Raw genomic sequence first — 24,084 nt, forward strand, 5'->3', positions numbered from 1 at the left:
TTTGACATATATGAATGACCACTGGCAGTAGACCATAGTAAAAAACTAGTTAGGAATTTTTTCGCATTTCAAAAGAATTGTACATAAACACAGATTTCTCTGAGTATCAGCTTTAAGAAATCCTCACTTTGATGCAATGACGATAATAATGTCGACATTTAAAGATGAAGAAACTATGACCTACTTACCCACATATCCCGGTGTTCCACAGGCAGTGGACATGACGTCACCACTGCCCTCCATCTTTGACAAACCGAAGTCACTGATCATGATCTTTGATTCATCCAGAGGGTTGAAATATAGCAAGTTTTCAGGCTGCAGATATTAAAAATAAAAGAGGAGGAAGACGGAAGGAATTACAAATGTAGGAAGAGAGGATGAAAGGAGGCAAAGGAAGAGGGATAAAAAGAGGAGGAATTGGTTAAGACTGTAGTTTGATGACTGAGTGCTTTTAAATCAAACTGTCAGGACCATTGCATGGAACTGTCTCTTCAATAATCCCATTTATCTCGACTTGGTTATGACATTTCCTCCAACCAATCCAGACTCTTACAACTGCCAACATGTGCCGCGCTGTCCCACAATGCACTGCGTGTGTGGCCTGCTGCCTTTACAGCTGTCGTAAGTCAACAGTTGTCAAGTGAGAATAAACAACTTGTGTGTATTTAAAATGAGGGCAGGTGGAATGAGGTCTGCCTGTGTGTGTGTGTGTGTGTGTGTGTGTGTGTGTGTGTGTTACCTTGAGGTCCCGGTGCACGATGCCCATACGGTGCAGGTAATTGACAGCATCCAGGACTTGTCGGATCAGCGTGCTGGCATCTTTCTCTGTGTAGAAACCCTTTTCCACAATACGGTCAAAGAGTTCACCGCCAGAAACCCTGCAGAACAGGACCACGTATGAATGATGTGCATCGACACAGTGTGGAAAGCCTCAGGCTGATAAATAATTGAACTAATGAACAGCTTCTTGGAACAGAAGGTGTTTGTATAGAACATTATCACTCCAGACTTTGGTTAAACAAGGTAGCAGGTCCATTGAGGTGTCAAGAGATGTCTGGGAAATGTATCTGGGATCATTAAGCACAAACAGAAGGAAATCACATTTAATCTTCTCCGTTTAGTGCCAAATAAACACTGTGGCAAGTTCATCTGCACATTCCCCCCTCTGGCAGATTCTTTTGATACACATGAAATAACTTGTCCAGGTACATGAATAATAACACAGTTGGCACAGGCGGGAATGGGATGATGACTTTGCGGACAGAAACCTGGCTCCCCCTAGTGGACGGGATGCATGGAGTTAACCTATAATAAAGCATATTCCAAATAATAATGGAATTATTTAAAATCTTCACCAGTTTAAATTGAGCCAAACAATTCTCAGCATATTTAATGTTTAAAATATTATTGAATCATAATAAAGTCAATAATCAAGTCATAATTCATGATTTATGATTTTGATCTAATTGCAGTTGAACAATGGTTTGGGTCCAATTTGGCTTTCCACACATGTGCACGGGCACAACAACTAAAGAAAATTTGAATAAACAGAATTGTGAAATAGTTACAATAAACAATAAAAATGAAGCCAAATTACAGTTAAATCATTACATTTTCACGTTCACACATGTTTTTTGGATCTTTTGCTGCCAAAAAAGCACTAATTGATCAAGGTTATTGAATCCTGCTCAACTCTAAAAGTGAGCCGTGGATAGCAATGAATCTAATTACTTTGTAAAGAAAAAAAGAACCCATCCTATTGAAGAATCTGGAGACAAATTCAACATCAGAAGCTTCTTGTTTATGAAACCACGCCTGAAGCGTTGCTGCTTTGCTCCTGTTCTCAGTATTTTGCTGAAGGACATAACTGTCATCACAGGATTATCATTTCCAAAAGGGTTCACGCGTCTGTCGTTTGTTCCTCTAAAAATAAGATTGTCCTCGATGATGGGATCCACGTCTGTTCTTTCTGGCAGCCTACGGAGATGCTCCGCTAATTCTGCATTCGTGCGCCAACCTTTCCCTCTTCAGATCAACTTTTGATAGATCCTGACCTGTACAGAACAGGAACCCCCAAAGAGAGCTGCACTGTAGGAGACCATCTAATAAAAGCATCCTCCTCAATAAAAGTCAATATTTTAATGTATGAACACATGTTGCACTAAAACAAAGACATTAATTTAGAGTAGTATTTATCTATAGATTGTTATTTTATGGGCCTGGCCCACATAGGATAAATGTATATGACCCCTGAGGTAAAAAAATGTTGGACACCCCTGCTGTATCCACCAGACTGAATGATTGCATAACCGTTTGCATAAGGAGACCATGGCAATAAGACAGGAGCGCCCGCACCGCCATCGCACACGCATAAAGACACACAAACAAGGATGTAAATGTAGCAGCGCGCAGCTTTTCTATACACTGAGAAAACTGTAAACAAATGTACTAACTCAGCTTTTCATTTTTTATGTGAGACATCAGCAGTTGTTCCATTTAAAAGTATACATTTTAGTTGTGTTAATAAAATGTGTGTTGGTGCAATTATTTCTGCAATAGATTTCAACACTTTTACACATCTAAATATTCCTCCAGGGCAGTAGGTGCAGTCGGGGTCACCAAAGGTTTCATTGTGGTGTTTTAAATGATAGCGTGCAGAGGCCTTTTTTTTCACAACTTGAGCAATGTTTTGTTGTGCTTTAGTTAAGCTGTTCCATAGAAAACATAATATGAATTAATGTACAAATATATGATGACAAAAATGGCAGAAAAATACAAATATGGCTGAAATTCTCTCAAAGACTACATATAATTAAAAGTATTTTAGTTCTTCAGAGGTAGGGGCTTTTTACTTTGAAAGGGAGGGACACGATGCTGAGCACGCTGAAGTTAATGTGGTTTGATTATCTCTCTGCTGTCATGAACCTGAGATTGTTATTATTGTGAGTTAGTATTAATTAGTCACGTTCAAACTGTTAAATGTCACTGAGAAATAAAAAAATCCTAAAAGAAAAAAGAAGGAACTCAATACAAAACAAATAACGCAACCTGAACTAAACATACTGTTCAATAAGAACAATTAGAAAAGTCATTAAACTATACATTTTAGACAAGAAGATACGTTAGTATAGAGTGTAAATCAACTGCTGTGAAATGTGAACTTAGTCGTGGAAGTATTTTTGGTTTTTAATATTTCAGTTGACTAATACCTTCAATTAAATTCTGATCAAAAAGCAGCAACTACCAGTAAATCATTTTTGAAAATTGACCCGAGAAACATCAATCACATTTATTCATAAAGGCACATCACATTCCTTGTACAAGCTTTTTTCAGATTGGTGCACGTCGACATTTGAATTAGTTCCAACCGATCCATAAAAAATTGCAAAAATAAGTGTCTACTAAAAAACGAGTGTCTAGTATTTTTTATTTCACAAAATAGGCCTTTTCACACTCTGGAACTGTGCCTTTGCGACCTGGGGGGTGGTCATAGGTCGAGAGGGATATAAATGTAAACAAGCTCGTTCACTCTGTTGATATTTCCAACTAAACAGTGTTTGTAATATTATTCCAGATTTCTTTAGTGTTTTAATTGTGTTTATATTATTAATATTACACATATTCGGACTCAAGGAAGGACAAGAGTTTTCCGATGAAGCCACTTTCGGCCGATCCGAGCACTTTTAAAACCGATGGAGCAGCTCAGCAGCAGTATGGAAGCGAGGGCAGTCCTCTCGCTTCCACACAGGTGACACCTGGTGGACGAAAACACCAACTACCTGGGTCTCCAGCGGGCGAAATTTGGACTCAACCCGGGAATGATGCTCATATCTGAGCACTTTTGTAAAACTGATGAGAGAAGCAGTATTAAAGCGATAGACCTCTTTTTTATTTATTTTATTTCATTTTATTTTATTTGGACGGAAAGCCCCTTGAGATGAATCATCTCATTTTCGAGGGGGTCCTCAAACCTCTGGTTCCACACTCCTTCTCCCAAGCTTTTCACTTATTGTTAGTTTCTATTTCTGGTTTGTGTAATTGTTTTAACAACTGTAAAGTGTTTGAGCTTTTGAAAAGCGCTTATAAATAAAATGTATTATTATTATTAATGGGACAAGCAAGATTTTTGAGTGTGAAAAGCACAGTATGAGTTCTCACTATGAAAAGGTAAATTTACGAGGTACACCATTCACTAACCAGGTCCATGATTATTTTTATCAAGCTATTATTTAAATTAAATGTACACATTTGAAGGAAACGCACAAGATGGACAATAAACAGGTCGATAAGTGAAACCGCACTGATCAGCTGATTGATCACTATTTAAAAAGTCAGGAAAAACCTGAATTTTCAGCTCGTGTGCAGCATTAGCTTTAGCAGCTAACTCGCCATTTCTACCTTGGAGACCGATACCTCGTTTCTGCAAAAAAAATCTTCTAAGGAATCAATGCTGTAATGGTAAAAATAATCTAAATCTCTGTCAGAGTCGCTGTCAGCCAAGGCGAGTTTATCCCTCTGAACCATTGAACTCACACGCGAGATCTGAACAAGAGCGAGATTTTCGAGAGTGTGAAAAGGCTTATTGTTTTTTAATGTGATGGATTTGATTGTTCACATGGACAGAAGCTGGCTGCTGTGTGCAGTTACCCTCTGGTAAAATGGGGTCATGTTCATTCTCCTGTTTTTTCCAATGGTTATATGGATCTGCCGATTTCAGACATTTAAAAAAAAAGTTGATTAAAAGAAGCTGTGAAGGATGGGAACTCCAATACACCAACCAATGAATACATTTATCCCTTTGAAAGATTTCAAATTAGCATCTCCATCAGAGGTGGTTAGCCCCAGAGCTAACAGGTATTGGGTTTGCCAGCCAATTGTTGAAAGCCGATTTATTCTATGTATAAGTGTAAAAACATGTATGTTAAAGGTTTGTCTGACCTTTTAACTTTGGAGCGAGGTTAGGTTTTTAGGGACGATCGGGCTCTACAGCGAGAACTTCATCAAGAACGTTAAACACTCCAAAGACTAGGGATGCATTGACAATTCGGCAACCAAAAAAAAGAGCCCAAAAGTGCATTTTTGCCTGAAAAAGTACAGCCCAGTCAGTTATAGGCCTGTACAATATTATTTAATGTATGAGTGGGGCCATGCTTAAGATTTTATTTCATACTTCTATATTGTGCATTGTTGGAATATCAGTGCTAAATAAATATTTTCATATATTTTAATTGAGTTATTCTTTGAAGCATTAACATTAATTTATATTATCACAATGCTTTAATTTTAGTGAGTTTAGACACATTCATAGCAATAAAGTAAATGGTACAATTAATTGGCATAATTTATTTTGGTATTCGGGCTATATTTTCTCTTTTTTGGTTTCGACCAAGAATTGTCATTTGGGTGCATCCCTACCAAAGACCTTCCTGTTACTGAGCGTCCATCCATATTTCAACTGTCGGCTGATTCGCTTACAGCCAGGCGGCCTTGTTGATCTCTATGCGCGATGCATCATGGCTGACAGCAGGCCTCATTTCTAGTGTGTGTGTGTTATACTAATCATTACAAAGAGTCAGCGTTGGAAGCCTAGCTCTGTTTATATAAGAACTTAAATCAGATTAATGCAATGTAGAGGAATCAACAGTATAATGGCTCTAATTTCATTAGACTGTAATCTGTTTAAACATACCTAATTATTAACACAGCTAGAGAGAGTATTAGGTATTGCTTTGGAATAGTGTACCAGCGTCCAAACTCTATCAAATAAAGGACAGACTACAGTTAGACTCATGGGAACAACTGCCATGTCGAGATAAACCGGAATGAGCCTTTAAAGGCTTTGCAGAGCCATGCAATTATCAGATTAGGTCCAGAGTTCGGCTGAAGTACAAACAAAACCTGTCGTCACAGGCAGTTCAGTGAAAGTGTGGGAGAGTGAACTTTTCCAGGACAAACAAATGCACAAACACTAGTAGAGTGAGGCCAACACTGGTCAGCAATGTTGGAACCCAATCACAAAGCAGTCTAGACAGAAGGATAAAGCGATAACAATGGAGTGCAATTAAAAAACAGTTAGTGAATATGTACCGATGGAAGAAAAAATGGATGAAAAGAAATTTTCTTCCATCGAAATGGGGAACATGCAACCTTCTCAATACGTACTAATAGTACAGCATGTTACATGTATAAAAGGAAAAAACAATGGTTTTTATTTCTAAATGCTTTTGTTTGAATTGCAAATACAGAGTAAATGTTTGAGTAAATAAGAGATGATAGTTTTCAAATAAAAATATAAACATAAAACACCTTGTGCAATGTAATTTTAACTTTAGCATAAGGCTGCTGGAGAGAAAAAAAAATTATCAATAGATCATAGATCAATAAATCAAAGATTTGCTCGGAAAAAAATAAGTGAAAGGTTGAAATTGTCACTGGAAAGTTTGTTTTGATCTCCCCTTTACTGACATTGTCAGAAAAGTTTTGTGAATTGCATTGCGGGATGTGAAGTTCCGTAGTCGGATGTACAGAAGTGTTTTTACTTAATTCTTACAGTGATTTTCTTTTTGTGTTTGGTCCCAAAAACATTTGTGTTTGGTCCCAAAAACATTTGTTTTTGTGGACTGAATGTTGCATTAAAACAATGTTAACATGAAAAAAAAAAAAACAATGCCTGATTATAATTTTGGGGCTTACACGAAAACATCTAAATCTATCCAAAAGTGAATATCTGGCAGACTTGTGAAGAAACACAAGAATTCACAATAAGAATGACGTAAAAATATTTCAATGTATCTGTATACGGGACTCCACATCCCACAATGCAATGCACAAAAAGCATTTTTAGTGGAGATCAAAACAAATTTTTAAGCAGCAAATTCAACCTTTCACATCTTTCTTTGATATATTGATCTATAATGCCTACACTATGTCTTTAACTGATAAAAAAATGTATGTCTACAGTAGCTTTTAATCTTACTTATAACACATCGTAGAAATTGTTTCTTTTTTCTTTTTTAACTTGAGCTGATTGTTATTGCCAGGCATTTAAAACTCTTGTAACTTGTATTATATCAACTTAATGGTTAGAGGGCAGATACCAATGAAAAGTAAGGTGGGGGAGCTGTTAAATTCATTTATGTATCACTAACCAGCGGAGGGCATTTTTGCATAGATTCAGGTGAAACTTTTCAACAAGCTGCAGAAATGACCAGAGGGCTTATAAAACGTCTCATCATATTGAAGTCCTCCTAACAAACTCACATGCTCTTTAAACATACAATGGACATATAAGGCCAGTCATTATGCAAATATCCAAGTCGACGACGTCCACGTCAAGTGTGTGAGAAGTGGAAATTTCCTTATTTAATGTGCTGCAATAACCACAATGACCTAATCACCTAATTCATTTACAGCAAAGGTATATTGTTCTTCCCCCCGTCAGATGAGAACCTGCACCCCCCCCCCGTTGCATTAAAATTATAATACTGCCTGCTGCAAGGTTACTCGGAAATATTACTACCTGGTCACCTTTGACCATGTTGCTATGGAAACTGCCCTGTGTTCCATGAGCAGATGGCACGAGGGGGGAAAAAACATGAATGAAGAACAGGAGAAAAGAGCAAACAAGCTAAGAGAAAGGCAGAGAGGTGAGGGTGATGGAAAAAGAGCACAGAGAGGTGATGGAGTGAAAGGGAAGGAAGGAGGAGAGAGTGGGAAACTGCTTTCGATACAACAACAACAGGAACTAAATCTAATAGGTAAACAGCTTTATCAGAGTTAAGTCTTTTGGCTGGACTTTGGCAAACAGCTGGATTAACACACACATAATTGTAGCTGTTCATTCGTGCCTTGCTGAGTTTAAAGCACACAAAGTCAGGCATACAAACAGATAACCTGCTGACACTAATTTTAAAACTAACCCCGCTGTGTGAAACCAGCAGTAGTGACTTCCACCTGAACTTTACAGAATGCACTCAGCCCAAAGCTCTAAGCTGACTTATGTAAGCAGCTCTAACCTGTAGGAGGAGGTTAGTGGGACACCCCGGGGGGTGAACCACAGGCAATCCTCCTGCCGACTGACTGACCGTTACAGCATGTTACTGACGTGTCTCTGTGGGAGAGCCAGTGGGCCTTGTGCTTTCATGCTAGGAAGAGGAATGAAATTATGTGAGAAAACTGTGAGGAGCTGTTGTGATTATTTGCACTTTTATTTTATAACAAACACATCATCAATTAGAGATGAGATGACTAACAAGTGATGGATTCTGAATAAAGTGAGATTCATGGATATATCAGTGCCAATTAGATACAGTAAAAGCTCTGCTCTTATTTATTCAGCGTAGAATTTATTCTAAATTATAAATCAATTCTAATGGAAGTTATCTTAATGTTATAATAAACAGATTTGGTTCATTTCATGTCATTTCCACAAATTTTCAAAACATCCCACACACTTTGGTCTCAAAAAAATCTGAATTTTTTACCAATTGTTCCATAATTATTCAAGAGGCACATGGTACATTTTTAGTTTGATCGGATGAATACTTTTTGAGATATGGCCAATTTCAACTTCACAATTTTTCTTCCATTTTCAGCTTCCAATATCTCAGGAAGAAGTACACAACACAGTTCCACCTACTCTCTCAGAATACACAAACATATCTGCTATCTATCCTATCTGGTGGACATGCCAGCCCTTCAAAATTTGAAAAAAGTTTTTCGAAGTTTCAGGCTCAAACATGTTTGAGTCTTTAGTAAACAACTCTCCCCAATACTTCAGCTTCTGGTAATTTTATCAGCTTTGAGCTATTTACATAGACTGTTCAAATCACTAATGATTAGTCAGATATACAGGTACATCTAAAAAGAATATCATGAAAAACTCTAATTTTTTGGTCACTCATTTCAGAAAGTCAAACCCATGTATGATATAGGCTCATGACAGAGTTAAATATTTCAAGCCTTTATTTCTTGAAATTTTGATGATTATGGCTTACAGATAATGAAAACCCAAAATTTTAAACAAAGATGCAAGGCTTCTGAAAAGTATGTTCATTTCTATGCAGTCAGTACTTGTTTGGGCCTCCTTAAAATAAAAATGCAAATAATTACAACAGCTCATCAACAGCTCCTCACAGTTTTTACTGAATTTCTCCTCGGGGATTATAAAAGTATAATCAAGTTCAGGTCAGGGCGGTTTGCTGACCAATCAAGCACAGTAACACCATGGTCATTGAACCAGCTTTTGCTTCCTTTGGCAGTGTGGGCAGGTGCCAAGTCCTGCTGGAAAATGAAATCAGCATCTCCATAAAAGCTTGTCAGCAGAAGCATGAAGTGCTCCAAAATAAAGTGGTAGATGGCTGGGTTGACTGTGGACTTCAGAAAACACAGTGGACAAACACCAGCAGATGACATGGCAGCCCTAATCATCACAGACTGCGGAAACTTCACACTGGACTTCAAGCAACGTGGATTCTGAGCCTCTCCACTCTTTCTCCAGACTCTGGGACCTTGATTTCCAAATGATAAATGGACTTGATTTATATAGCGGTTTTATGCCTACACTGATGTAGTCCCAAAGCGCTTTACAATATCAACTCATTCACCCATCCACACACCAATGGGTTTGAGCTGCCATGGTCAACCCCTGGGAAGTGACGACCCCTCTACCACCTGAGCCACGGTCCCCCCGAATGATATGACATAGAAAATTTACTTCAGCACTTGACAATCTTTCCTGTGCTACAAGACACAACAAAGATCCGCTTGTTCATCACTGCAATGCCAGAGTATCTGTGTCCGTGGACCATTTCAGGGACATCATGCCAGGTGTTGGTCACTGGGTCATAAGCCTCAGCAGACCTCAGATCTCTGGAGCCATCTTCGACTCCAACTGCAAAAATGCACAGTAATAATCATTAAGGCTCGTGACTCACGTATTGGTGACATCTCCTGCCAGTGTGTGTGACTAGGTTAAACCTCCACACTGTGTTATAGGGAGGGGACCATCTTAAACCACCACCCATAATGCAGTGGTATCTACCAAAGAAGACAGTGCTGTAGAAGACTAAGTGAGTCATGGGATGCTCCAGACTGGGATGAGTGTAAACTGTGAGGCAGCTGTAAGTGCTGTAGTCAAAGGCCTCTATGGTCTCAGAACAAAATTCAACCATCAGTAAGACGGCATTTGGAAAGCGACGGCAAGACAAGGTGTCATTGATCTCAGGCTCAGAACAGAGTAACGAATGTTGAGACATGACTTGAAGGCTATTAAAGACCAAGAGGTGGGACTCAGGGTTAGTTTTTACCGCATCATTGTTAAGCACATTGTCCGTGATGTAACTTTTGTCCATCAGCCCCAGTCGTACCTTTGGTAACAGAGTAGCAATGTCTCCCTGTCGTTCCTCTTGTATCCACCTAAAAACACTTTGATAAACTGTGTTCTCCTGGGTCACAGTAAGGTCATCCTGACCCAGGATATCAGCCAGCTCCTGCACCGCAAGCTGCAAAAATTCCTCACAGAGTGAAACCTGCCCAAAATTCTCACAGATAAAGTGAAAGGCCTCATACTGCAGTTTTCCAGAAATGACAAGACAGTCGGCATACAAAATTTACTTTAATCTGATTAAATAAGATTGCTTTTACTTTGATCTGAAAAAGGGACTTTGGACAGCTGAGCAACAGTCCAGTTCTTTTTCTCCACAGCCCAATGTTCTGACATTGTCTTTTGTTCGGGAGTGTTTCCTTCTGCTGACAAGCTTTATGGAGAGGCTGATTTAATTTTCCAGCAGCACTTGGCACCTACCCACACTGCCAAATGTACCAAAAGCTGGTTCAATGACCATGGCGTTACTGCGCTTGATTGGCCAGCAAACTGGCCTGACCCGAACCCCAGACCCAACAATGCAGATGACCTGAAGGCTACTATCAAAGCAACCAGGGCTTCCATTACGCCTGAGCAGTACCACAGGTTGATCGCCTCCATGCCATGCCGCATTGATGCAGTAATTCATGCAAAAGGAGGCCCAACCAAGTATTGCGTGCATAGGAATTAGGGCTGGGTATCGCCAGGTACCTTGCGATACAATATATTGCAATATATTTATTTATTTTGCTCATGATAACAATATTATGACAATACAGCGATTCATCCACGATACATTACGATAACTGTGTCACTGACTGCACTGAATCCATTTCACAGGAAATACAAAATATTGTCAATCAATTTCACATGAATGACGGCCAAGTAAAACAAAGTGTATACTGCACAGTGGCTCTTCTTAACACACACTGACCACAACTAGTCCAATGTCCTTGTGTTATGTGTACATATTTAAAGGAAGACTGATACAAAATAATGTTTCACCAAAATATTGTTAATGATGTAAATTAACTTTAGATTATTAAAAACAAAATTAATGCAGAAAATATTAATTTCAGTGCAAGTATTATCAACTTTTCTGTAAACATGGACACATATCAGTGCTGCTTAAAGGGGACATATCATGGTTTTAAATCCTTCCTTTTTACATATAAATCATACAGTTGTGGTCTATATAAAGCGGAACTGTGATGCTTGGGTCTGAATTCCTCATTATTATAGCTCCACAGGCCCCTTTTCTACCCTTTTCTGACGTGCTTCTAAGAGCAACTTGTTTAGGTGCGGTCTCTTTAAATGCAAATGAGACACTCCATACCCCGCCCCCTGTTCAGGTGACACTCGGTTCAACTCCACCCTGCTCGGCCATTTTTGTAGTTTGATAGAAGAGATACGGCTATGTAGCGGCGCATAAACTTTTTATTCACACGTTATTTACAAAATGTCAACAACATAAGACTTGTCCATCCAGCCTTACATGTTTGCGCCAGAGTCGGACCCAGCGGAGCGAGATGAAAATGAAGATGATGAACCTGCAGAACCCTAACAAATGAGCTAACACAAGCACCGAGCTAACGCTAGCGCCAAGCTAACGTCACAAAATGCATTTTAATACAGTCTTTTCAAAGACAAAAACGGCAAAATGAAATGACTAATGAAACCTTTAGACTTAAATTAAACCACGTAGGCCATATCATCCAGGATCTAAAACGAGCACACAGCGCTAACATATGAAGACGGTGCAACTGCTAATGCTAACAAAACAATGACAGGGACGTCTTATCATCACACTTTTTAGCGTTATTTACAGCTTACCGAAGTGCTCTGTTCATCGTCTCCAAAGATAGAAGGAATTGAACCCTCAATCAGACAAAGTCTTTCGGCAAATCCTTCTTTATACTGGCAGAGGTTGCTGAAGCGGTCATCCTTGAAGTGCTTCGTTGAAGTGCTTCGTGCACACAAAAATGACCTTACCCACAGATGTGGGTACATTTCTGTGAAAAATAAAACTCAACCAGGCACTTTGAAAAGGTTTTGATGCTGGGAGACGGTGTAATGAAGCGTGTGGGTTACTACATCCAACAACCAAACATTTTGAATTATCCTCTCGTAACTTCGGCATCCTTGAGCTTGGACTACAAAATAAAAGCGAGAAATAAAAATGGCGGATTGCTCGAAGTGTTGGACCTGGAGTTGATGTACTAATTTGGCAGTTCCGCGGCAAATACTGTGATGTAATAGTTCAAAAAACGTAATAGAGAATAGAAAAATGGAAACAGATTGAAAAATATGAGCAAAACAGAATATAAAGATATCTACGGAGCACCTGAAGAGACTAATTTGATTTTTTCTGTACTTCTAAACACTCTAAATATACAACAAAATGCATTTAAGGGCTAAAAAAGTGGATTTAGCATGATATGACCCCTTTAACAAGCAGAATGAACTTGTTTTATGAAAACTGGAAAATGTCACTGCATATGAAAAATAAACATTTCAGTCAGTGCATTATAATATAAACAATTGGGTGGTCTATGAAAACCTGGGCACACATTTTAACTTATACAGTACTTACCACCATGTGTAAAATTCACTTTAAACCTGCTCTGCAGACTGTACATACATTTCAGTGCTAATACTAACATTAATTTGTTCTTTGTAAACTTGAAAACCTCAGAACATTTAACTTGTGCTTAGTACTTAACTTGTGTAAAAAGAAAATTAAAAAAAATAGATATTAGTGTATCAATAACGTACCACAAGACAAAATATCGTGATATATCATTGTATCTATATTTTGGCACACCCCTAATAGAAATGAACATACTTTTCAGAAGCCTTCCATTTTTGTTTTAAATTTCCTTTTTTTATTGATCTTATGTAATATTCTAATTTTCCAAAACACTGAATTTTGGGATTTCATTATCTGTAAGCCATAATTATCAACATTTCAAGAAATAAAGGCTTGAAATATTTCACTCTATGTGTCATGAGCCTATATAATATATGGGTTTGACATTCTGAAATGAGTGACAAAAAATATTGAACATTTCCATTATATTTAAATTTTTTGAGATGTACCTGTATACATTGGTTACTGGGTGACGGTCATTGTCCCATAACTGCATGTGGAAATGTAAAGAAAAAACTATGATTTCTGTTTGAATTTATAGTATAATGATGCCTCTTTCTTGGGACATCGACTTCTTCATTTTCATTTTGGAGCCCAACTTTGGGTTATTTCACTACTCGCAAATATTGAAAATCCTTTAAATGAGGTAATTGTATAGCTTGTCTCTGTGTTTTATAATCATGTATTCTTCAACAGTAAATAATTAGTAAATATTAAAAGTAGACAATGACACCCTAATTGCCTTAACGACACCCTTCAATAAACAACCCACAGACTAAAGCAGAAGTAAGCAACTGCTGGCCCGGGGTCCAAATGCAGCACTTGCTCTATTTTTGTGCGGTCCCCAAGGAAAACTCACAAAACTAATTAAAAAAATGTACAAAATTACAGAAAGACACTCTCCACAACAAAAATAAACAAAACGAATCTAAAAAAAAAACACACAAAATGAAAACAGCAAAACAATGAGCGAAAAGTAAACAAGATCATTTTTGTTGTCAATATCTCTATTTTTACACACTAAAGCAGGAGAATAAATTGCTATACATAATAGTCGTATCTCATACTAGGCAACGCTACCCCGCCCTTACAATGATTAATTCTGGGTTTTCCACTGGCAACACTTTCAAACAAATGTGTTGACTGTTTAAAAAAGTACTTCAAAGTGTAAGATATACTTACAGCTGCATTATCAGGTAGAGGTGGTCAGGACTCTCGTAGATGTCCTCAAGGGCCACAATGTTCTCATGCTTGATCCTGCAAGGCAAAGAAAAAAAACTGTAGTGATGCAGTTTCCTTCAAAGATGAACAACATGGAGGGCCACAACAGACAGTGATAGTGACACCGTCATTCACCTGAGCTAGCTCAAAACCTGTGCTTCCAACTTTCTAATAAGTAGATCTTTCTGAATAGCGACTGTACGATGTTACAACAGTCAACATTGACCGCCATCTTTAAAGGTGCAGTCTGCAACTCTTATAAAAGTGACTTTTTGTCATATTTGCTCAAGCTGTCACTATGTAAGGACAGTTTTACATCAAACTAGTAGTTTGTGTGAAAAAACAGGCTCATTGAGCCCCGCCCCCTGCTGCTCCTGCAGCCTTTGGCAGATTCCCAGAATGCACCGCGACCGAGCAAAAAGAACCAATCAGAGCCAGGATTGTGTTTGATGGGCTGTCTGACAGCTGTTGTTCACAGTCCCCACCCCTTTCCTGGAGCTGGAGCGCTGTCTTTTTTTACAGTGTATGGTCTGGAGGAGTAGAAGATGGAATTGGTGACTTTTCTGCTTGAAAGGTAATTACTGGTGCTTGATTTACATTAAGTATGATTTGTAATTTTTACACTAGAACTCTGTAGTGCATGTGTTGTTCATGTGCGGCCTCTGTGTGGGCTGTTGTAAGTGACACTGTGTTGTTGCTGCTGCTGCTGCTGAGGTGTGTGCACATAGAGAGAGAGAAGTGCTGCAGTAATACGGTTTTAACAGAGCATGTTATATTACTGTGATGTTGCTGATGGACTAACGTTAGCTTGTTAGCTCCTCTGAGGGAGGGACTTTGGAAAGTTTGGAGGCAGGGCAAGAGAGCAACAGGGAGGGAGGGGGAGAGAGGGATCTGAGAGTCACGGACTACACCTTTAAAGAGGGTCTCAAACTACAGTTCTTATGTCAACATTTTCATGTTAATGCTAAATGCAAGAACACACACCAACCTTTTACATTATGCCCATCTTATTGTTACATTTTGCATTATAACTTTGCGTTCCGAGCATTGGCAGGATTTTCGGAGAATGATTCTTTACAGCGCTGATAGCTTACGTTGACAACGCCTATGGAGTTAGATAGCATCATCATTATCATCATTACTTAAACGACCTTCAAAGGTGCCTCTATACTTTGTAGCCGCTAATTGTAAGAAGACTTCTGCGAATAGAGTTTCCCTATTTACACATAGCCATCATTATGTCATGCACCAAATTTGTCAAAACACTTCTGACGGTAATGTCAGACAGGTGTTGTGATGACTTCTGTGGATGGACACAATTTTGATTTTGGTGGTCCAAGTATGCGTTCTAAGTAGCTGAAGCAGGAGCTCGTAATAACTTTAATTTTTGGCGTGATGTCACAGACAAGATGGCCACTCTTCATAAATCTCACTTGATTTGAGAATTCCGACTTCATTTCACTACTTTTTCATGGTTGTTTACTAGTGGATGACAGGAGGATGGCAAAAACATTTTAACGTGTGAATTCTTCTTTTCATTGCTTTTTTTAGAACATCATTTGGTGTCATGAGCACTAGAAAATAGATAAAGCATCTCATTTAACTCTGCATCGATGGAAACCAAATTAAAGCAGAAGAATATTGTCTCACCTCACCTCCCAAACTATTTTACTCCAAACCTTTTCATTTTCTATTAGCTTTCCTGTAGCTTCTCTGCTCATTTCACCATGGTTACAGCAGTTTGATGAGGGAGGTCCAACCCTCATGTGTGTCTGCAGATGCACATGTGCTATCCCCATTCCCCACGCTTTGTGAAGACAGAATTCACATGTTAGTGTGTGTGTGTTAACCATCTTTAGCTCTTTGAACAAAGGTTGTGTTACACGTACACACACACGTACAAGACAAAGCTTAGGCACACATATAAAGAAAATAATGTGTATATTCTAAGTCTTACCCAGCAAAGGAAAAATGATGGGCTGATTGTAATAGCAGTGTTACGGCTGGTGCCTTATTGTGTTTACTGTGTTGGTGGAGGAGTGAGAGCTTTTCCACAATTTAATATCTATCCCAATGAGCAGGACAGCAGGGAGTGGCCATCACCAAGGATGCTGATTGGTTCTCCCCAGGGTGTGGCGCTACATAAGGACTGTCTACCCCAGAAGCTGGTGGAGAGCAGTAGTGGCTGTGTGACTCTCCCTTGCTTGCTGTTCACCACCAAGAGTGTATCTGGCTGTGGGAAGTATGTGTGTGTATTCAGTGTTCCTGGTTTACCCAGCGTTTTGAGCTATTTCCTTGTATTCAGTGTTCCTGGTTTACCCAGCGTTTTGAGTTATTTCCTTGTATTCAGTGTTCCTGGTTTACCCAGCGTTTTGAGTTATTTCCTTGTATTCAGTATTCCTGGTTTACCCAGCGTTTTGAGTTATTTCCTTGTATTCAGTATTCCTGGTTTACCCAGCGTTTTGAGTTATTTCCTTGTATTCAGTGTTCCTGGTTTACCCAGCGTTTTGAGTTATTTCCTTGTATTCAGTGTTCCTGGTTTAACCAGCGTTTTGAGTTTGAACTGCACCTGGAATTATTGTTTGTACTTTGTAAAGAAGCTGTAGGGTGGGCTGCCATTTCATTTCCTGTTTTCTAGTGTTTTTGTGTATAGGCTTAATATAGGAGTTTATTTATTATTTTGGCCTTGGTTCACCCTGACGTTTATGCTTCTGTTTTTGTGTTTAATTGTTGGGCAATAAATGACCTTTGCCTTATTCAATTCTCTGTGTTTCTTTTAAATGTGTTTGTTCCTACCCTAGACTAGGGACGTAACAGCAGGGCACATGCAGAACATTATATGCAATTTATTGTTACCATTGTTTTGTTTTTCCCACATAACTTTTCTGCTGTACAGTTTCTGCACACTCACTGATGTAATGTGGTTTTAACAGTATTTTTTTTATGAGATAACAGCTTGAAATCTTCTGCTTGCCTTCCTCTCCTAATCTCCCCAGGCTTGCCTGACAACTTCAACTCAGTTAAATGTCATGTAAAAAAAAGGACTGAATGAAAAAATGCTGCAGGGTTGCTTTCCCCATTCTTTTTATATCATGCCATCTTTAAAGCAAAAGCAGTTCTCATCCGTATGGTTTCGTAACCGTTTGCTGGTAGTTTTGCACAAGCACTTCCTATAAAACTCGTTCTTGCTTTAACATCCTAGCATAGTGTCACATGTTTTCACGTAAAAAACTATATCAGATAAGGGAAAAGGGAGCAGACGAACATGCAAAAATATAGGTTTTTGCACTTGTTGTGTACAAAAACATCCCATTTTACAATATGTGCTGATAGGTTTGGATGCACTTTAACTATACTGGGAAATGAGGATGAAATGTCAACATTGATAATGACGCAGAAGGCTTTATCTCATGTACAGTAATAGAGATGGGATTGTTTCCGACATTTGCAGCTGCCTCAATCTCAGATCTTCCTGTCGTCATAAAGTGATTGGGTACATTTCCCTGCCAAGCTGACCTTGAGTCCTGTAGAGCATTAGTAGATACAGACAGGCTGCTCTGTGATCCCTTCAGTCATTTACTGTAATCAAAGCCATTTGTTGAAATGATTATCCGCAAACACTTTTATCACCAAGGAAATCTTCTCTCTGGTCCAATGTTGCAAAGTGTGGCTAAATCATAAACAGAGCTCATGTAAAAACAAAATGTAGATTCTGGGTTTAAATGTTTCTATGCACATGCATTTAAGGAAGATTCAAAAAGTGTTTTTAATGGTTTGGTGTTATGTCTTTTACTCCTTTTGGTTTGTGGCTACTTGCTGCTGTTGTTGAATTCAAATGAATCTCTAAGCCTTTACAAACTAGCTTAATTGTGATTGTCACATCTCTACCTAATGAAAAGTAAGTTAGACTTTATTGGGGAAAATATCTAAAATTAAAAAATTAAAAAAAAGGGCAGTGTTTCACCTACGTGAGGGGGGAAGTACAAGGGTAAATGAGTTAGGGAGGACAAAAATAAGAGGGAAAACATCCGACTGTTCAGACACTGGACCTCACCCATAGACACCCACCCCCACGGCCCTGTCTCTCAGATTGGACAAGCTGTGAAATAAATACTGTACTTGTATATTACTTGTGTACTACTGTAAAAAAAAATAGTACTGGTGATTAGTAGGAGTGTGACGATATCTTGATACGGTAATATATCGCAATGTTTTTTCACACGCTAAGAATCGATTTTTTTTTTAAATTATCTTTTGTTTTTTAAATTTTAAATTTAAATAAAAATTTTTTTTTCAGATTTAAGATTTATTTTCAAAACCTTTTCTGCTTTTTCACTAAAATGTCAGGTAGGTCTTCACAGAAAACTTGTCACTGTTTGTTGAAATATATTGTTTACTGGAATATTGCACTATAATGGTGTCACTGGTAAGAAAGATACTTATTCATTTACATTGGTATGATGACACTTATTTACAGAAATGTTGCACTAAAATAGTGTCACTGTTCATAGGACACTTTTTCAATTTATTCTCTTTCAGAGATATAAAATAAAAATTGTATATTTTCACTTAATCTTTTTTTTCTTGCTATGTCATAGATTATCGTAGATTGATTTCTGACCAATATATCGATAATCGCAGTATCACCATATCGTGAGATAATTGTTATTGTGAGCTTTGTATCGCGTATCGCGAGGTACCCAGAGGTTCCCACCCCTAGTGATTAGGGTTGCAAATATTGCGGTATATTTCTGGTGAATTTCCACAGAAACATAAGCTCAGGGATTTGGGGAATATTAAAAAATACAAAATTTTCATGAGAATATATATTGGAATTAAAAAAAAATTTGGAGTAATGTTGAGTACTTAAATATTAGCATCCATGCAAAAATAATACAATAAAAAAAACCTAACATTTAATCTGAGCTTCACCTTTATTCAAGTCTTGTAGGCATCTTGCTTTTGAAGACTTGCAGAAAGTAATACGATTTTAAACATTAAAAATGAGATTTGACCTCAATATCGTGATAACTGAAAACCTCAGTTGAAAAAAGAGCAGCTCTAATACCAGAAACTGCTCTTCAAGCACAGAGTGCAGTGTTTGTTAAATGATTTATTAGAACAATAAAGTCTTTTACAAAAAATATCAATGATGAGTAAAAAATAACTCTTCTGCCTGACCACTTGTTTGAAAATGTAATAAAAGGACTCCCCCACCCCTCAGTTCAAAACCCTTACAGGCAATGGCCTCTTCATATTCTCAAGTATACTTGGAGGAAATCTGGTTGTTTGAATCTAGACGATGCTCAACATCCCCCTTAATTTTGTAGATTCCCCATTTGTTGCCATTATTCCCGTAGTTTTGCAACCGTACTTGTGATCTAAATCTTTGGTTATTATCCAAAATAAATTGATTAAAATCTGGAAACAAAACTGATCACTGAATTAAGAGCTTCTCTTTCTGGCTTAGCCCCCGCTGTCATGCAAGGGATTGCTTAAATATCTGCATCACTGATGTGGATGCTCCAACATGGAGAGAGCGCTCCACATTTCTCAAGCTGAGGACCATGGCCTCTGACTAGGAGGTCCTCATCTTTTATCCGTTTCACACTTGATCGCCACACTGTGCTATTAAAAGTTGGGTGATGTTGTTTAATAAAGATGTGGGGGTTACATCATCTGCCAACACCAGCAGAGACGCGACCCATCCTCGAACCAGCTAATCACCCCCTCACTTTGTCAACCTCAGGTAGAGGAGACAGTGTTGAGGTGAGGTGTAAGAAGTGGCAGCTTTGACACAGGCATCGTGATGAGCCGGCTCACAGGGAGGGAAAGGTGAAAGTATAACCCAATTTATATTAGATGAACTATAGACAGGATTCCTACTGGGAGTGTGACAATATCTCGATACGGCGATATATCGCAATATCGCGTTAAGTATCAATTTTTTTTAATTGTTTTTTTATTTAAAATTTATTTTCTTATTTTCAGAACCTTTTCTGCTTTTTCACTAAAATGTGCAGGTACGTCTTCACAGAAATGTTGTCACTGTTTGTTGAAGGAACCAATATATTGTTTACTGAAATATTGCACTGGTAAGATCAATCTCAATCAATCAATCAATCAATCAATCAATCAATCAATCAATCAATCAATCAATCTTTATTTGTATAGCGCCAAATCATAACCAATGGTATCTCAAGGCACTTTACAGTAGAGCAGTCTTAAGGACGGACTCTTCATTTTATGGATACACACATATGCATATATACGTATATACACATACATATGTATCCCACACCCAACATGAATTCATCATGGCGGCAAGGAAAACCTTCTGTTAAGCAGCAGGAACCTTGTGTGGATCCCATTCCTATGATGAACAGCCATCCACGTTATGCTGTGTTGGGTGTGTGCAGAGGAAAGGGTGGAGACAGAGCCGCTGAGACTCTGTAACTCCACACTGAGGATCCCACGGACCTGCAAGGCAAAAGCCAGAAGGAGTACAGGAGCAAACACACAAGGGAAGAAGCAGACATAGAGGGAGTGTTTGAGAGAGGAATGGGATCCTCTCCTCTCCCTCTCTAGCCTAAATGACCTCTCTCTTAACGCCCTCTCCAACCTCTCTCCAACCGAGCATGCCAGACCACCCCCCCCCCCGGCAGTCTATGCCTATTGCATCTTAATTATGAGCTATGAGCTGGTTCCTAACTAAAAGCTTTACTAAAGAGGAATGTTTTGAGCCTAACCTTAAAGGTAGAGAGGGTGTCTGCCCCCCGAACCGTGGTTGGTAGATGGTTCCAGAGAAGTGGGGCCTGATAACTGAAAGCTCTTCCTCCTATACTACTTTTAGAGACAAATGGAACAACGAGTAGGCCAGCATTTTGAGAGCGTAGTGTTCTGGGGGGATTGTATGGCACTACAAGCTCCTTGAGATAGGCTGGTGCCTGTCCATTTAGGGCTTTATAAGTGAGAAGAAAAATCTTGAATTCTATTCTATATTTCATGGGAAGCCAATGCAGAGAGGCTAATACAGGAGTGATGTGATCTCTTCTCCTAGTTTTAGTCAGTACACGTGCTGCAGCATTTTGAACCAGCTGAAGTGTCTTAAGCAACTTGCTCGGGCAGCCTACTAAAAGAGAATTACAATAATCCAGTCTAGAGGTAACAAAAGCATGGACTAGTTTTTCGGCGTCGTCCTGAGACAGGATAGATCTGATTTTAGCAATGTTACGGAGATGAAAGAAGGCAGTTCTTGAAGTTTGTTTTATGTGAGAGTTGAAGGATAAATCCTGATCAAATAGAACCCCAAGATTTCTAACAGTTGTGCTTCATGCCAGGGTAATGCCATCTAGGGCAGTTAGGCTAGCATAGGTTTCTCTAAGGTGTCGTGGGCCCAGTACAATGACCTCAGTCTTGTCTGAGTTGAGAAGAAGAAAATTTTGGTCCATCCAGGCCCTAATGTCCTTTAGACAGACCTCAAGTTTAGATAGCTGATTTGTCTCACCTGGCTTCATTGATACATACAGTTGGGTATCATCAGCATAGCAGTGAAAGTTAACAGAGTATTTTCTCATAACATTACCAAGGGGGAGCATATAGATACAGAAGAGGATTGGACCTAGCACAGAGCCCTGAGGAACCCCGTAGCTTACTTTAGTGTACACAGAAGACTTATTATTCACGTGTACAAACTGGTACCTATCAGATAGGTAGGACTTAAACCAGTTTAGGGCAGTCCCTGTGATTCCAAGTAATTTCTCTAATCTCTCTAGTAGAATATAGTGATCTATAGTGTCAACAGCTGCACTAAGATCTAATAAAACCAGCACTGAGAGTCGTCCTTCATCTGAAGCCCAGAGTAGATCATTAGTTACTTTAACTAAAGCAGTCTCTGTGCTGTGTTGAGCTCTAAAACCTGACTGGAAGTCCTCGAACAGGCTGTTGTTTTGAAGAAATTCACAGAGCTGAGCCGCCACAACTTTCTCAAGAATCTTTGAAATAAGAGGAAGATTAGATATAGGCCTGTAGTTTGCTAAAGTGCTGGAATCAAGAGTAGGTTTTTTGAGAAGGGGTTTGATTACAGCTACTTTAAAGGACTGTGGCACGTAGCCTATTGATAGGGATATATTTATTGTCTCCAACAAAGATGGGAAGACCAGGGGAACAACTTCTTTAAACAGCTTAGTTGGGATCGGATCTGAAAGGCAGGTCGATGGTTTGGAGGATGAAATAATAGAGTTAAGTTCCTGAAGTCCTATATGTGTGAAACAGTTTAGGTTAGGCCTGTTTACATTTAATGGTACAGCAGGCCAAGTGAAGGCAGGGAGTGGCTAATTTATCTCTAATCTTATGAATTTTATCGTTAAAAAATGTCATAAAGTCCTCACAGCTGAGGGCTAGAGGAATCATGGGCTCAATAGAGCTCTGACTTGTGTTAGCCTGGCTACAGTGCTGAAAAGGTACCTCGGATTATTTTCATTTTCTTCAATTAGTGAGGAATAGTATGTAGATCGACTATGTCGTAAGGCTGTCATGTATTTACTTTGGCTTTCTTGCCAGAGTATTCGTGACTCCTCTGTTTTTTTGGAGCGCCACATTCTCTCTAATTTACGGGTTGTTTGTTTGAGTGTGTGAGTTTCAGAGCTAAACCACGGAGCTTTCCTCTGACGTTTAATAGTTTTTTCCCTCAATGGGGCAATTGAGTCCAAGGTGGATTTTAGTAGACTAGCAGAGCTATCGACAAGCAGATCCAGTTGAGACTGGTTATAATTAATATCATAGTTATTTATTGGATGGTGCACTGAGTTTAAGGCAGCAGGAATGGCCTCTTTAAATTTAGCCACAGCACTATTGGACAGATTTCTACTCCTAACTATTTTATTGCACAGTGCGAGATCCTCTAGGATGATGTTAAAAGATATTAAAAAGTGATCTGATAGCAGAGGATTTTCAGGGTAGACTTTTAGTTCATTAATATCAAGGCCATATGTTAGAACAAGATCAAGAGTATGATTTAAATGATGAGTAGCTTCATTAATAGTTTGAAAAAAGCCAACTGAGTCTATTAGGGACATAAAGGCTGAGCTCAGGCTATCACTATCTTTGTCCACATGGATATTAAAATCTCCTACTATCAGTATTTTATCAGAACTGAGGACTAAGTTTGATATAAACTCAGAGAATTCTGATAGAAATTCAGAATAAGGGCCTGGAGGACGGTAAATTATCGGAAATAAGACTGGCTGGCAGGTTTTTGATTCGGTATGAGATAAATTTAGAACCAGGCTTTCAAAGGAAGTGTAACTGGCCTTTGGTTTAGGATAGATTAGGAGAGAGGAATGATAAATAGCTGCTACACCACCTCCACGGCCTATGTCTCGTGGCATATGAGTATTTAAATGACTGGGAGGAGTGGCTTCATTTAAACTAACATATTCATCTTGATACAGCCATGTTTCAGTTAAACAGAATAAATCAAAGTTATTTTCTGAGATAAGGTCATTTACTAGTAGAGATTTGGATCTCAGTGATCTAATATTTAATAGAGCACATCTAATGGTTTTATGTTTTGGTGTTTCTAGATTTGAGATTTTAATTTTTTCAGATTTTTATAATTGATAGCTCTTTTATTTGATTTTATGTTAAAATCATTGTGAAATATGGGTCGGGGGACAGACACCGTCTCCATAAAATAATATTCACCACCATCACAACAGTTGCCATGGCGATGAACACAGCTATCATAGTAGCAATGGGAGGGAAACTGTCCTAAGGCAAGCACAGAGGGGCGTGGAGGACTCCACCTCTGTAACATGGTCTCATTCATGAGATGTCATAACAGTGACTG

At 38.7% G+C, this 24,084-nt stretch overlaps 1 protein-coding gene across 1 annotated transcript in view; it reads right to left on the bottom strand.

Annotated features, from left to right (window-relative positions):
* Positions 1-24,084, bottom strand: part of camk1da (calcium/calmodulin-dependent protein kinase 1Da) — a 102,207-nt gene that overhangs the window by 20,338 nt on the left and 57,785 nt on the right. The window contains exons 4-6 of the mRNA XM_028451051.1: positions 14,196-14,270; positions 740-878; positions 189-315 (exon numbers count right to left, since the gene is read on the bottom strand). Coding sequence (XP_028306852.1) covers positions 189-315; positions 740-878; positions 14,196-14,270 — 341 coding nt within the window. The remainder of the gene's footprint in view (positions 1-188; positions 316-739; positions 879-14,195; positions 14,271-24,084) is intronic.

This window comes from Gouania willdenowi, chromosome 6 (assembly GCF_900634775.1).
Source record: "Gouania willdenowi chromosome 6, fGouWil2.1, whole genome shotgun sequence".
Taxonomy (NCBI): domain Eukaryota; kingdom Metazoa; phylum Chordata; class Actinopteri; order Blenniiformes; family Gobiesocidae; genus Gouania; species Gouania willdenowi.